Genomic DNA, 15,442 nt, shown 5'->3' on the forward strand with positions numbered 1-15,442 from the left:
CATCAATGCAACATAGTTGGAGAATACTTGAGGTCTCTTGCTTTCTTTGAAGGTGCCACTGGGAGCTGCAAATCTTTCAGCTTCTTGAATGGTGTTTCTCACCCAAAGTGGCCTCTTTTTGCTAACAACAATGCCACTAGGTATATTAGTGGGATTCATGGGCTCAGGTGAATCATTATGCTCTTCTTGAGGTGGAGGCTCAACAGACTCCCTCTGAATCTCAAGGTTGGTATCAATATTCATATCTTGATTATTATTAACCTCATCAACAACAAGTGAACCTTTTGATTTCTTAAAAGCAATATCTTCTTCAAACGTAACGTCCCTGCTTACTTCAACATACCTTTGACTTGGAATGTAAATCCTGAAGGCTTTGGAGGATTCACTGTATCCAACTAGCATCCCCTTCTTTTCGGAAGGCTCCAACTTAGTTCGCTTTTCTTTAGGCACATGAACATATACAGGACTTCCAAAAATTCTCAAGTGGCTGATGTCAGGTTTGGATCCTGTAAGGCTTCTTTAGGAGTCATATTCTTTAGAACACGGCGGGGACATCTATTCTGAATACATACTACTGTTCTAGAAGCCTCAGCCCAAAGAAAAGTTTGCAAGTCTTGATCATGGATCATAGCCTTTGCAGCCTCAACAATAGTCCTATTCTTTCTTTCAGCAACTCCATTTTGCTGAGGATTGTAGGGAACACATAATTCCCTCTTAATTCCTGACTCAACACATAAATCATAAAAACTGCCAGAGGTATACTCACCTCCATTGTCAGACCTTAAACATTTAATTCTTTTACCAGAAATGTTTTCAGCCAATGCCTTAAATTCTTTAAATCTACTTAAGACTTCTAAAGATTCTTTAGTTTTTAAGAAATAAATCCAAGTTTTCCTAGAGAAATCATCTATGAAGATTACATAGTAGAGACATCCACTAGGAGAAGCTACAGACATAGGTCCACATAAATCAGAATGAACAAGTTATAATTTTTCTTTAGCTCTACTTTCACTTCTATGAAAAAAACTTTTAACATTTTTACCCATAGCACAACCTTTACAAGTATCATCGTGAAATTGACTGAGTTTAGGCATGCCTTTAACTATCCTTCCGAGGGAAGAAAGAGCTTGAAAGTGTAAGTGTCCAAGCCTTCGATGCCATAGCTCACAGGATTCAGGGGCCTCATTAATGAGGGCTTGAACAGGGTTAGTGGAGAGCTTATACAAACTATCATATCTATTTCCAATAACTTGAGCAGATTTAAAACTAGATTTCTTAGGCCAAGCAAGTACTTTACCCTCAGAAAATGCTACTTGATAACCTTTATCTTCTAGAGCAGAAATAAAAATTAAGTTTCTTTTAATTCCAGGAACAAATAAGATATCACTAAGGTGAAGTGAAATACCAGAATTTAAATCTAAAGAGGTAGTGCTAGAACCTCTTATTGAAAATCGAGCATCATCACCAATTACCACATGTAGACTGGTATCCTTTTCTACTAAGTTTGAAAGATGCTCACAATAGCCTGTGATGTGTCTGGAAGCACCACTGTCAAACAGCTATGTGTTACTATCTGAGGGTATGTTGCTTGACAAGGCATAAATGAATAAGAAGCCTTCATTTTGTTCTGAGACCTCATTTAGGTTGGCTTCTCTTTGCGAGGGTTCATTTTGACATTCTTTAGCATAGTGACCAAATTTGTCACATCTAAAACATCGAACATGAGAGAGATCTCTTGGCTTCTTCCAAGAATTCTAAGAACTGTGTGGTCTGAATTCTCTATTCCTCTTAGGATTATTCTTCTTTCAATTACCACCTTTCTTGCATTGGGTTGCAAGCATATGCTGATCATCCACTTGAGCACTCTTGAGTTTTCCTCTTGTGGCAAGGCGAGATTCCTCAGGAAGGCAATCGTTCCGAAGACGATCAAAGGTTGGGAATTTAGATTTCCCACTTATGGATTGAATGAAGGTCTCCCATGAGTTTGGGAGACCATTCAATGAGATCATGACAATGTCCTTGTCTTCTATGTCATGACCAATTGTGCCTAGTTGATCCTTTAGTTCAGAGATCTTCATGAAGTAAGAGATAACTGAATCTTCCTTTGCCATTTTAATGGGAAGTAATTGTTGCCTTAATGCAATTTCTCTACTGAGGTTATTGATCTCATAAATACCTTCTAGATGTTTGAATATCTCTCTGGCTGTAGTGAACTTGGAGATAGAGGTGACAAGGTGATCTCTGACTGAGTCAATGATGAACTTTCTGGCTTTGAGGGCATACTTTTTAAACTGCTTTAGTTCTTCTTGATCTGTGGGCACAGTCAACTCTTTGTCTTGCACAAATTGAAGGAGATCATCTTCCTTAAGAGCAAGTAAAATGCAGACCTTCCAGGCAGCAAAGTTAAGTGCCCCTTCAAGACTATCTTCAACTTTCAGTCCTGTCATTGTCTTGACAGAAAATGAAACAACAACTGGAATAAAAGACTACTGAAATCTGAAAGTTAATATATATAACCTAGGGCTCTGATACCATGTTAGTTTTACTTTCAGATTAACAGTAAACTCAGAAAATAGATTTAGTAACTAGAATTAGATTATTTTCTATTAGAGTTTTGAACTTAGTGAATGACAGAAAGCAAACAAAAATGAAACAAGACAGCATTACTCTGGGAAAACCTCCTAGGAGGAAAAACCCAACAAGAAGAGATCCTCAGATCTGATTATGAATTATACACAATATTCTGATTACAACACTTATCTCTTTAGGAGGTTTGATATGACCACACTTAGGGCTGATGTAGATGGCTAATCAGTATCAGGTCTGCACCTCAGATCTGCACTTTTGTCTTCATCAACCAGCAACCTGGTCTGCACTTTTGACACCTTGTTCTTGACAGCAGTTCGCCCCTTTCAATGGAGATATCCACACCTAATGTTTACACCTTGGCAGCAGATGTAGTTCGCATTCATGCACAACAAATAACTGACTAAATTCGCTTCAACTTTAGAGCTAATTCGCATTTGTGAGGGAAGATGTGATATATTTAATGAGGTCAAGTTGTTCTTCATTTATATGTGGCAAGGGACCTATTTGAGGTCGGCTTGGCGCCAATTCTTTTATTTATTTTATCCCCTTTTGTGCGATATGTCTTTTGGGTTATAGGGTCGGCCCTATTAGAGGGAACACGTTTCCCTTAGAGTGGCGTGTGAGAGGGGAGAGAAGGGCCCGGCCCCTTGGCGGATTCCAAATTTGCCTTAAGGCAATTGGAATCCGCATCCTACCTAGTTACAATCAACAGATATTATAATATTTACTATTTAATATCAGGTAAATCTAGAATACTTGGTCTGCCATTATGTTTTATAAAATTATTATATTGGTTCCTGGTAGGTATGAATATAGACAATCATTGGAAGAATTATTTTGCAGACAATCATAAAATGTTTGGAAATAAGTATCTGTGAGTATATTAGTCCAAACTACCTTGTTATGAGTAAGAGCATCTGCACAAATTTATTTCCTACTTAGGCACGAGCAACCAAATTTACTTCCTATTTTATTCCTACTTCATCCATCTTCTCTGTCTCATGTTTAACTGGGATTGGATGAATATACCTTGCAAACTTTGATGATCAGTTCTGAGTTTATTGCCCTAACATGTAATGTCCACAGATATTTAAAGCATGGAAAATACATTGCAACTATAAATAGTAAATCATGAACATGGTAATTCTTTATAGCAGATAGTAGCTTTCAGGCTTCATAACAAAAAACTCTTTTTATTTTCTTGAAAGACCATCTAATGTTTATGTGGTTATTCTGTGTAGCATGTAGGGCATCTAATATAACAAGTGCAGTCTTGTTATGCAAAGTTGCAGGTTTTATGGATAGGACTTGAAAATAATTTGTGTTAATTCTGGACAACATGTTGTGTGCATGCGTGAAGAACATTGGTAATTTGGAGTTTTTGAAGTTGATTTGGTGCAAGAAAAGATTCATATATTTGAATGCAATCATCACTAATCACATGCAATTTTCTAGGGTAGATTTGCTTAAACTCACTAAAACATGCTGTCATTTTTTGTTTTGTTTTGGCAACCTTTGGAAGTTAAAGGAGCATTATGTTCTATCACAGTCAGTGATATGCCAGAGATTGGTGCTGAGGCTAAACGGTTGACCTTCCATAATTTATTTTTGATGTGATGTCAAATTTGTGGTTGATTTTGAGCCTGCTTCTGTGATCAGCTGCTTAATTTGAGTCTCTTCTGAGATTAACCTCTTTTCAGGTACAGAGAGCCCATGTTTGGGTGCATGTTTTCAAAATATTGACTGGATGTGTTAGACAATCAAATTTGTGGTAGATAGGAGGGGTATTTTCTTATTTTTCTTGATAATGTTAAATTTTATTTCAAATGGAGCAAGTTAAACGCAGCTATCAAAATGACTTCTTATGCCTTGAACCCTAATTTCCAAGAGACTGAAGTGACTAAGAAGGCATCTTTCTCATAATAGGGAGGTGATGAGGGCCTTCATCATGGTAGTAAAAAATATTTGTGGTGATAGAGAGGGGGCATCTGTTATCAGGACCCAGTTTGAATAGTTCTCAATCGCATGAGATGAGTTGGTAGAATGGATGCCTTGTATGATAGACTTATTTCAGAAGAATCTGACAGAATGATGACATCTTAATGGGCAGGATGCACCTCTGTTGCAGGCTTTTGCTACATAGTTACTTTCAAAAGTAGCCTCTTTTTCTTCTTGTGTTTAGAGCTAAAACACTCAATTTTATTTACTTGTCAAAGAATTGACTTGAACCAAAGAATTTAGAGAAGTTGGTCTTCATTTAAGGCTTTGCAATGTCTACAGACAATCTAAACAGTACTATGCACGATGGCAGTGAATATGGAGACAGATTAATTTGTTGGCAATAAATGAAAAAGCTTCTTATGATTGTGAACCATTTTAAGTATATATTAGCCTTGTATAGTGCTTCCATCAGTTTTATGCTAGAATTTTTATCAAGTGGTTTTTTGATTTCTAAGTGTTGATGCCTCGAGATGTTTCGATCTACTTGTGCTAGATTTTTTTTCAAACTGATTTTGATTTTTTTAAATGCCGATGCCTCGAGTGATGTGTTGTTTTGTGATTTATGTTTTGATCTTTTCTGTTTTTGCGAACTAGAGAGAATATGCACGGTGACAGTGGTTCAATTGAACATCAGGTTGAGATACATAATGTGAAAATTCAATTGATATTTGACAAAAAATGTAATGAATTATCTGCAAACATGTAGGCTAGTTTGTAGATGTGCTTTCATATTAAAATTAAACACTTAATTGCATTTATATTCCTTCAGTGCTGTCAACTGTGATGGGGGAAATCGTGCTTAATTCATGTTTTATGATGGATTTGTGTTTCATCCCTAATGCAAACACAATATTAGTTAAAAGGCAGTTGGGATTTGCTGTACTGCTTAAAAGATATTTTTTGGACATAAAATAAGAATATGGTAACTTCAAATATAGGTTACTGGCCTGTTAGAATGCTTTAGATTTCTCTGTACAGCCTTAACAAATGTCAGTAGAAGTTGAGGCAGTTACATTTTCAAAAGGAAAGTATCTTTACAATAACTACTAGGAAATGAGATATCAAGAGTGATAACCTCATTTGGACTTAGGTGTTACTATCATGATAAAGCAACTGGTTAAAATGGATACACATCTTTGAACTTGGTTTCTCAAATAATGAAAACAATTGGCAGGTTTTCGAACAAACCATTATCAATTTCCTTAGCTTTAACAAGTAAAACACTTAATTAAATCTCGAATCTTGTAGTAGTCATAATATCTCTGTTAAGACAAAGTGGAGACAAATTGAAGCAAATATGCACGGATTGCAGCCACTGACAGGTTTTAATCCCATTTGAATAAAGTGCAAATCATATGGGAAACTTGTATATAATAAGGCGCCTTATATAAGATTTTTCCTCATTGTGGATTCTAGGGGTTAGTTTGGTTGTGTAGGCTTGGAACATTTGTTTTAATCAAAGATAGTGATTTATTTTGTATCTCATCTTTTGATATTAGCCTTCATTTTTTTTGTTATGTGATTGTTATCCTTGTTTCACCCATTTTTAAACTTAACAACAGCATTTTCCTTGGTTATTCTCAGCAAGGCAATTAGGAGAGGAGCTGGATAGATGGTTAAGAGCCAGTGGCCAGTCTAAGTCTCCTGATGTACGAGGTGTCATTGCTCCGTAAGTTGCCTGGTGTTGAATAAGATTTAGAATGGAAATAATAAGTTGACATTATGTACATTTTCTCTTCTGCATGTTTGAACATATGTTTGACTGAATTCACAGTTTCTCCTATATTGTTTTACTGTTGAAATGATACCTCATCTCCTAAAATAGTGGACTTCAAAACTGCAGGCATGCAGGCTACTCATATTCGGGTCGTTGTGCAGCGTTTGCATTTGCAAGCATTGATCCTCAAAGCACGTGAGTTATATACTTCACTTCATTTGACTTTGTTGTTGATGGGACACATTCTTGTAGGGAATGTATCCCAGAGTTGTTTTATTGCATCCTGCATTATGTGAGTGGTTTGTATCCTGTTCAGGAGGTATTCTCACTTTTAGTATTTGAGACATATCATGTTTGTTGAATTTCCAATTTTTTTAGATGCTAGATCATTCTGTGCTTTTCTTTTGGAATATAGAGTTTGAAGCCACTAAAATTATCATGCTCTTGGATTGTAGCCCTTCCATACCATTTAGTTCTAGTGGCATATGATAATTTCATGCCCTTAGTAACTTGTAGATTGATTCATGACTGGTTACTATGCTTAATACGACTTATTGTGCAATAAATTGAAAGACAAAGTCAAAAGCAGCTATGCTCAATCTCTAGTTTGAATCTAGTTGAGTGCCTGAATTCGAGCAAATTGACAATGTTATTATTTAGGGTTTGCTTCTACCTGTTGGTTGAAAATTTTGTACACCTAGGGGATGTGCAATATTGTGGTTTCAACGACAGTGTGTGAGTATAATACTCTCCTAATTTAGGGAAGGCTCCCCCTAGCTACAAACTAATCTAATCTAATATGGGGAGGACAACAATCTTTCCTCTTCTTTCAAGAAAGAGTACTCTTTTCTCTTCACAGAAAACTAATAACAATTGTAAATAAATAACAGCAACAACTTTTAAAGAAAAATTGAGAGAGGAAATGAAGTTTCCTGAAAGCACAAAGACTTCGGTCACCTCCTCCAGGACGGAAAAACAATATCAAACACAAAGTCTTGAATATTCGCAGTCCTATCTACCCTTTTATAACTATAACTTTAAGAACAAAGTGCAGTGTATAGCAGTGCAAAGTCTGCAAATATGATGTACTTTAACACTACTTTATATGGGAATTACTACAAGCACAAAGTCTTGCAACACTTCTCAGCTTCAAATCACAAACTAAACTAATTCCACCTTCAATATCTACAACACGAAGTCTGCAAGTACTTAGGGTGAAGCTCTTCTTAACAGCCTTCTACAATCTTCAAGTAAGCACAAAGTAATGCTCCAAAATGACACAAGAACACAATGGGGACAAAGGAAGATTTCAACACAAGAACACAATGGGAACAAAGGAAGATTTCAACACAAAGTCTGAAGTACCACACTCCTTTATATTACTCAAAAGAGATCAATTTACAACTATAAAGCTCAAAGTTTTTATGAGTACAAAATTCTGTAGAATTTACTTGCTTGCAAAAAAGATATCCAATACAATAGACCCTCTCCAGTATATATAGGAGAGGAGCCTTGTGAAAAAGGTGGGAGGATCCTAACTAACTAGAGAAATTCTCTCAACCACCATGACTTATTCCAACTATAGTTCCAATATAACTCAATTTGTAGTTGCTTTACATGTAATTACATTTTACAAGAATGTGAGTGAAAGTGACACTTGCAATCACAAAGTCAAAAAAAAACAAAATACATAAAACAAAGAGTAAGTGTCATGAGACACTTTTTATTCTGAAAGACTAGAATTTGCTAATAGATCTCTGCAACTCATTAGGATCTGGGCCTACTGTATTTCTGGCAACTGCAACAGTCTTTATGATGACATCAAAACACCTTACTATTGTTTCTTTGTGTTCTTCGAGAGTAGTTTGCATTTTATCAGAAAACACCTGGTAATTCATGAACTTGTGAATCGAACCTACAACAAACTGCTCTAACTCTAACTCCTAAAAAAGGTTTGACACTAAGTCATTAAGAATGATATCTTCAGCGAGTAGCTCTCCATCATGACTTATGATTTTGCAAGATACTTTGTCAAAACTAGAGATGATATCCTGCTCGGCTTCATCACTTATCTCAAGGGTGGCTTGCACATCTTTGATAAGCTCCTTGATAACCAATGACATCTTTGTCACGAGTTCTTCAAATTCTATGTATCTTTCTCTGTTCGGAATCACCACATTGTTGCATAAAATTTCTAGTTTGACCTAATACATCTCATGCCAGATCTTTAAGTCATTTTCAATTGAAACTAGACTCTGGTTAAAAGTTACCAAGGTCTGATTCAGTTTTACTTTTCTGCTCTTACATTAACTAGTATGTGCAATGCTTTGTTCACCACTTGGGTACTTTGATCAATTAGCTATCTACCCAAGAATCCACTGCCTTAGCCTTTCGAGCAGCTTTCTCCAGTTGTTTGATAGATTCTTTAGAGGTGGAGGAGGTCAAAGGATCAACCTGCTTTGAAGAATTTGTGATCTTTTGAATCACTGTTATGAGTTGCCAATTCTTTTCTTTAAGCTCATCCTTATTTGCAAGCAGCTCATCATAACTTTGGACCAAAAAGAGACAGAATCTTGGGCATCATGCTTGAGACCAGAATGTGTCTGTTTTCCAAGTTCTATCCTCGTGAGCTTGTAATTTGACAACTACATCTCTTCTGGCGGCTTCTCAACTAGTGGCTGTGCTACTTCTGCATATTTCATTTTGTTCTTGTCTACTACCACCCGCGAAACTGTCTTTGCCTTCTTAAGAGGTCTGGGCTTAAGTTTTCCAACTTGTCAAAAATCAAAGATATCAAGAGAGATCTCCTGCTTCTTCCTCTTAAGTGTGATTGAACTCAGCCATGGGGGTAGTTCTAAGGAGTTCACATTAAAGACAACAATTGTGGTTTGAAACAGGCTCTGCCTGTACCATAGTTGTAACTCGAGGAGGGGATTTTGTCTGAACAACAACAAGAGTCTGCTTGGATGACAAATCATGACTAGCTTCCGTCATGAACTTATCAAAACTTATTGTGGAAGTAGCGATCTCAGGAAGAGAAACATTAGACAGGATGGTGTATGAGGGATTTACATCGAAGACATTCTCCAAGCCATCGTGAGAAGTCTCAAAAGGTACTTCTATACTAGTACAGGCAGATGTACTTGGTTGCATAGGTTCCACATGAACGGTGGAGAAAGAATCTATATCCGTATCAATTGGGGACATAGGTACATCCAATGACAATTGGGGAAGGGCTGTATGAGGAGACTCCGATCCTATAGAAGGAGGTGATCCTGCTGGGTTCTCCTCATGAATATCATTGTCAGCATCAATAACTTGTATTTGCACTTTTGGTTTCTCCTTCCCTTTTAATGACACCTCTGGAGGAGGGATAACCAAAGCTCTGCTAACTCTCAATTTGACTCTTGTACCGGAAGAAGAGGCATCTTCTTTAGACTCAATTATGACCTCGAATCTTCGTCCAACAGGTCCAGCTGAATCAACTTTTGCTCCTCCTTTGATCTTGATAGTCTTGACATTAGTGTTTTTCAGCCAAGCATTGGTATTTGCGAGAATGGGCTGAAATCTATCAAAAATAGAATCACATTCTTTCTTCGACCATTGAGGAGAAGGAAGAGGAGCTTCAACAACTCCTTGTTCTATGTACTTCGTATCAAGAATCTTTCCACCATCTACCATGCCTTCCGGAATCCGCATCAAATCAAGATCAACAATCTGCTCCAAGGTGAGTCAGCTGTAATCCATCCTTTTGATTTCTTCTTCAGGGCGAAGATCAACCCAAATATCTTCCAGACGATGAACATGGGTGAAGGCCCTCTTGATCTTATCCTTCATTCCTCGGTAATCAAAATCCTTTCTTGCAACGAACTTCTTCAACTTAATCTCTCGAAGTTCAGTTTCCATTGCTTTGGCTCTTGCTGAAGTATTCAAAGAGTACCGACCTAGCTGTGATGGATTGTGTGAAGAAATATTGATACCCAGCTTATGATTGGCAAGTTGTACTGCATGAACTGCCATTAATTGTCTTGCCAACTCCATTAAAACAATCTTGTCTGTAGGGTACCTCGGCAACATGTACAGTTGGCCTTCAAAACATCCAACTCTCATATAGGTGAAAGTTGGGAACTGCAGAAATAGGCAACCGTACTCATTCACCTTCTTCCAGGTTGCCTCGAAGACTCTTTTGTTCTCGAGGGTCTTGTCCAAGAGACACATGAAGTGTCCAAAGAACGCATCCTGCACTCTTCTATAATGAATCCTGCTAGGTCTAAGGGTCAACTGATCATAATATTTCCATACAGGTACCAACGATCTATCACCCTTGGTGGAAAGACCAGGAAATTGTCTAAGTGATGCTGCAATATACAGCAAGCATGAATTCATATAAAAGGTGAGGGTATTGGAAACTTGTGACAACTACTCATACAGGTTATCACTGATGATTTTTCCCTTGAAAATATGAGATTGCCCCTTTCTCATGATCACAATATATTTTTACATCCAGATCTCAAACATGTTAGCGTGTCTCAAACCCATAATTCTGTTGAGAAGGGTGATCATGTCGCCAACCTCTTCAATGAAGTTGTAGCGATAAAGCTTAGGCCATCTGGAAACGCAAGTCCTGGGAGTCTTCAACCACTTAGCATTAATATTGACCTTCTCTGATTGTAGTGATCCAGGGCACTTTTCATAGTAATGTCCGCATACAAAGTAGCTATGGGGACTTTGAAGATCTTGTCAATTGTTTCTGGATCTAATTTGATTATAACATTCCCATCTTCATCCCTAATTGTTCTCGTTTCTCGATCAAAATGAGCAGCACATGCAAGAACAAATTCAGGCTCTAAGGCAACCACTGGAAATGAAGAAACCAAATGAATATGACTGTTCATAAGCAGCTGCATCCCATGTGTAGGTGAACACTTTGTTCTTTCTAGAAACTTGGACATGTCAACATGTCCGATCTCTGTGTCGCAGATCTCATCAATGAGAGAGACCACTTGAGTGGGAGCAATCTCAGTTTGATATTCGTCATATTTATATTTCATCTTCTTGTTTGGAGGTGATGTTGGTTCCTTTGACATCGAAGAATCTGCAACACTGTGATGAAAATTCAAAAGGGTAAGAACATCTTCAACAACAACTGGGGATTCCATAGTCTTCAAGCCCTTAAAACTAATGCTCATACCACAACTTGGGAAGGATTTCATTATGAAACAACTTGGACTGACTCAAAGATGCTCTATGGATGAGCTTGGACAGCGATGGGAAAGCAAATCGGATCTCGTGAGGGTGACTGCAAGTGGAATAATTTACACATTTTGCACTTGTAATCGGGTCTCCAAGACCCGACTACAAGTGAGAAAGTGAAGTTATAAGGCGAATAATGGTGCATACATGTAATTGAAAGCTTGAAACCCGATTCAAATGGATAATATGTGAAATGACCTTGTGGAAAGCATCTTGAAATGGAGGGAAATGACTGCGAGTGGTATGAATTTGCGAAGCCAAAGGATAGAAACCAACTTTGGTACTTGTAGTCGGGTCTTGGGGACCCGATTGCAAGTAAGCATGAGGGATAAAACAATGTGCTTTACTTGTAGTCAGGTCTCCAAGACCCGACTGCAAGTAAGTCTTTATATTTGAACTTGCAGTTGTAAGAACAAGACCCGATTTGACTTTGAGGGTAACTTGAAATGAATATGTCAAACACACTTGTAATCGGGTCTCCAAGACCCGACTGCAAGTGAAAGACACATGTATTTGCAATCTAAATGACCTGCAATAACACATCACTTGCATTTGCAATGCACATGGAGTACAAGAGATTATTTATGACAAGAGCTTCAATAGGAGAGACAATATGCAAATGGGAAACGACTTTGGGTAAAGCAACCTCTTATTTACTTGTAGTCGGGTCTTGGCAAGTAAATTTGAATATTTTTGAACTTGCATACGCAGTCATAAGACCTGATTTCATTTACATTAAGGAAATAAATATAATAAGTAACAAAGGAAAGCTTACAAGACAATACACCTTGGATGCGTGGGAAGAACATGATGCCAACATAGGACTAATGATAGATGCAAAGTGAGGACACATGTGCTTGGATGCGGAGAGGAAGAACACAAACTTGGCATCAAATGGAAAGGAAGACTCACATCGGGAGCTAAACTTGGACGCTTAGGACATTATCATGGCGCGAAAGGAAAATCCGTTGCTTGTAATTAGCTAACAAATATCCAGCAAGACATACGAATGAAAAAGAAAAAAGAAAACCCTAAAGCAATCAATCAAACAAAGAGGAAGCATAAGAACATACCTGAAAGATGAAAACGCTGAATCAAGAAAAAAAACGACTTAGAAGAAGCAACAAAAACTTCACAAACTTGCAAGAACCAATCACGCACTTATAGGCAATATGAATAAGACTCCCCTTTGGATGCAATCACTTCTGCATTGATTAATCTCCCCAAAAATCGCAGAATATGACCAAGGGAAACAGACTCACAAACTTGCAAGAGAAAAAGAACGCACTGCCACACTTGGTCGGGTTATATGAACTTGACTACAAGTGCTAAATTTTTTTTATTGAGTTTGAAACCCCCGATTACAAGTCACAAAATAAAAATGCAAGTTGCAAACTTGTAATCGGGGTATATTTACCCGATAACAAATGACTTAAAATATAAAGGCACAAAAGTGAAATTGGGTTATATTTTCATCATTGCAAGTGTAAAACACTTAACAAAAACCCTTTCCACTTGTAATCGGGTCTTAAAGACTCGATTACAAGTGATCAATATCACTTGCAATGTGCTTAGAAAAACCCCCAACTTGAAGTGTGACCTCTGAAACCTGATTTTGCACTAAGGGTGCAAAAAAGAAGACTCAAAACAATTAAAAACTAACCAAAGAAGATCAAAAAGAGGCACACACCCAAAATAGACAAGATTTGAAACAAATTTCAACCTTGGAAAGCATGCAAAAAGACTCAGAGGATGAATTTTAACAAAAAATCAAGGGGGTTGCTCTCATTTTTGTTATACAACACTACCCAATATGCTTTTGGGAAACCATCAAACCACGGTTTGGCGTGAGATTTTTAAAGTGATATTCCATGATAAACACAAATATAATATCCATAAGTAAAAATGCAAAGAATCCGCACTTAACACAAAAATATTTGGGTGGAATCTCTAAAGGTTTCCTAGAGTTGTTTTATTGCATCCTGCATTATGTGAGTGGTTTGTATCCTGTTCGGAAGGTATTCTCACTTTTAGTATTTGAGACATCATGTTTGTTGAATTTCCAATTTTTTAAGGTGCTAGATCATTCTGTGCTTTTCTTTTGGAATATAGAGTTTGAAGTCACTAAAAGTATCATGCTCTTGGATTGTAGCCCTTCCATACCATTTAGTTCTAGTGGCATATGATAATTTCATGCCGTTAGTAACTTGTAGATTGGTTCATGATTGGTTACTATGCTTAATATGACTTATTGTGCAATAAATTGAAAGACAAAGTCAAAAGCAGCTATGCTCAATCTCTAGTTTGAATCTAGTTAAGTGCCTGAATTCGAGCAAATTGACAATGTTATTATTCAGGGTTTGCTTCTACCCAATATGCTTTTGGGAAACCATCAAACTAGGGTTTGGTGTGAGATTGTTCGAGCGTGATATTCCATGATAAACACAAATATAATATCCATAAGTAAAAATGCAAAGAATCCGCACTTAACACAAAAATATTTGGGTGGAATCTTTAAAGGTTTCACAGAGTTGTTTTATTGCATCCTGCATTATGTGAGTGGTTTGTATCCTGTTCAGGAGGTATTCTCACTTTTAGTATTTGAGACATCATGCTTGTTGAATTTCCAATTTTTTAAGGTGCTAGATCATTCTGTGCTTTTCTTTTGGAATATAGAGTTTGAAGTCACTAAAATTATCATGCTCTTGGATTGTAGCCCTTCCATACCATTTAGTTCTAGTGGCATATGATAATTTCATGCCGTTAGTAACTTGTCGATTGATTCATGACTGGTTACTATGCTTAATATGACTTATTGTGCAATAAATTGAAAGACAAAGTCAAAAGCAGCTATGCTCAATCTCTAGTTTTAATCTAGTTGAGTGCCTGAATTCGAGCAAATTGACAATGTTATTATTCAGGGTTTGCTTCTACCCAATATGCTTTTGGGAAACCATCAAACTAGGGTTTGGCGTGGGATTGTTCAAGTCTGATATTCCATGATAAACACAAATATAATATCCATAAGTAAAAATGCAAAGAATCTGCACTTAACACAAAAATATTTGGGTGGAATCTCTAAAGGTTTCCCAAATCATAATACAACTAAGAATAAGAGAAGAGAAGAGTAGAATGTGAGTGTTATTATAAATGGGTGGGGTTAGGTCTTTTATAAATTCCCATACAACTGGAAAGAAGAGCTCTTCTCTAAATTCTAGAGAAATGGCTTCTTCTACTTCCAGCACAAGAAATAGTTTTGCATGCCACAACCCCTAAATCCCATGGTCATTTATGATTGGCCTTCAAGGGCATGATGCTGCATAAGGACACCATATGATTCAACCTCATTAAACAAATTCTATGGTATTAGTTAAGCAAAGAGAGGAGGTACCCTGTGCCCCACTGCCCACCAATATGGCCCAAGTCGTAGTTTGCAAACTCAGACTCAGGGGAGCACTTGGCAAAAACTTTGGCATATACTCAATAAAAAATTGGCAAAAACTCAGCAACTTCGAAAGTACTAAAAATTAAAATTTCTTGAAGAAACATACTTTTTTTGCAAAATTCAATTACAAAATGTTTTAAATTAAAAATTGGCATCTCAAAAGAGAAATGCATGGTTTAATAGAAAAGACATGTGAAAAACATGTTTTAATGAGCATTTTACCCGTGTTGGCATTTTTTACCAAAATTTTTCCTACATCTATAAAAACTCGCGAGTTAAACTTGTAAAAACTCACCCAGCAAAAATAATAGAAGTGTAAAAACTTGGCAACTTGGAGAGTACTCAGAGTCTGCAAACTATGGCCCAAGTAATCAATGAATACTTAGATGTATTCACTGCATGAACAAAAAAGAATGCTGAACAGATGGATGAAGAAG

The 15,442-nt window shown here is 37.0% G+C and overlaps 1 protein-coding gene across 2 annotated transcripts in view; it reads left to right on the forward strand.

The window, feature by feature from the left end:
• LOC131065748 (uncharacterized) overlaps positions 1 to 15,442 on the forward strand; it is a 119,623-nt gene that overhangs the window by 91,819 nt on the left and 12,362 nt on the right. For both annotated transcript variants that reach the window (XM_058000371.2, XM_058000372.2), the window contains exons 2-3: positions 6,175 to 6,259; positions 6,434 to 6,502. In XM_058000371.2, the coding sequence (XP_057856354.1) occupies positions 6,175 to 6,259; positions 6,434 to 6,502 (154 nt within the window). The remainder of the gene's footprint in view (positions 1 to 6,174; positions 6,260 to 6,433; positions 6,503 to 15,442) is intronic.

Source organism: Cryptomeria japonica, chromosome 7 (genome assembly GCF_030272615.1).
Source record: "Cryptomeria japonica chromosome 7, Sugi_1.0, whole genome shotgun sequence".
In the NCBI taxonomy this organism is placed as follows: Eukaryota; Viridiplantae; Streptophyta; class Pinopsida; order Cupressales; family Cupressaceae; genus Cryptomeria; species Cryptomeria japonica.